General features: G+C 50.2%; 1 protein-coding gene across 1 annotated transcript in view; it reads right to left on the reverse strand.

Moving 5' to 3' along the window:
* Positions 1 to 6: 6 nt before the first annotated feature.
* The window catches only part of Amfr (autocrine motility factor receptor), a 24,502-nt gene continuing 23,233 nt past the window's right edge, over positions 7 to 1,275 (reverse strand). Inside the window, exon 13 of the mRNA XM_021220195.2 lies at positions 7 to 1,275. Within this exon, the coding sequence (XP_021075854.1) occupies positions 1,128 to 1,275 (148 nt within the window). The 3' untranslated portion in view covers positions 7 to 1,127.

The following is a 1,275-nucleotide window of genomic DNA, read 5'->3' on the forward strand; positions in this document are numbered from 1 at the left end:
AAAAAAAACCTTAATCCAATGGGACATAAAACTATGTATCCTATGATTGCATGTTTCAAATCCTTAAATACATGGAGAATTTGAGACGATCTGGGACCGAGACTGCTTGAGGCATGTGGATTATTCAACATCCTCTGTTTCTGTTTAATGAGACCCACAGACACAAAAGCAGGGAACTGAAGGGCTCCAGGGGAGAAAGATTCGAAAGGTATTTCTTCAGCAGTGTCCTCCAAACACTCCTGCCCCTGCCGGGCAGGCCCCATGCCTTTTTCCAAGGATCAAACCCATTGTGTTTAGCATAGCCTAATTGGGTAGACCAAGGAATTAGAGTCATAACCAAAGTTTGCTACTCAACCCCTTCCCATGCCTAGATTAAGCAGGGAGTGGCAAGGAAGAGGCAGTGGCCCTGGGGGCAAGCTTCTGTGATGCATGAAGAGCACCGGAGTGAATGGAAGTAAAGCTGGCTGGGGACTGGGGCTCAGATTGGCCCTGAATGTTAAGGGCAGAAAAGAGTTTCCTCGTTCTGCAGCCCTGAGCTTCCTCTTTCTACTTCAGGTACCAAACCAGNTCTTTCTACATTTTGCCCTGCTGGTCTGGAGGTCCAGAGCCTGTGGGACTGGCCTCTGAAACACAGGCTNCTTCCTCCCTAAGCACAGAATTTAATAGTAGGCTACCTTGCCACGGTGGTGGGTCAGGCTCCTGCTGCGCACCTTCTGACTGCGGTTATGCACCCTCCCAGGATCTGTGCTTCCTTCCAGNTGTGGTGCTATAAAATACCCAACATCTGCTGTGGCTTATATCAAAACAGAAATTCAAACTAGCTGCTGCAGGCAGGCGAGCGCCCCGGTGCCCACTTCCTTTTGCTTGTCCCCTACTCCCAACAAGTCCAGTCAACACCAGAAGAGACCATGCCTAGAGTTAAAATGTGCAGTGTTTCTAAGGGGAAGAGAAATGTCACATAGAAAGTATTACAAAGGATTAAATTTGTCAGCTGTCCACACACTAAAGACCACATGCTTTATGCAACAGCAATGCAGTCGCAAGTCTCTCCACACAGCAGGCAGAACTGGGACAGGCCTCTTCTGGTAGGCAGGGCTGGGCAGGAGGCTGAGGAAGGTGAAGAAACACTAGGTTGTCCGTTGCCTCTGAAGTCTCCGCTCAGCAGCGGCTGCCAGCATCCTTCGGCGCAGGGTCACGGGGTCAGAGGATGTGCCTTCAGAAGGGAGGAGTCTCTCTGAGGCCCCGTCATCTTCAGAACTTTTGTTCAAGAACCGC

Source organism: Mus pahari, chromosome 20 (assembly GCF_900095145.1).
Source record: "Mus pahari chromosome 20, PAHARI_EIJ_v1.1, whole genome shotgun sequence".
Classification (NCBI taxonomy): domain Eukaryota; kingdom Metazoa; phylum Chordata; class Mammalia; order Rodentia; family Muridae; genus Mus; species Mus pahari.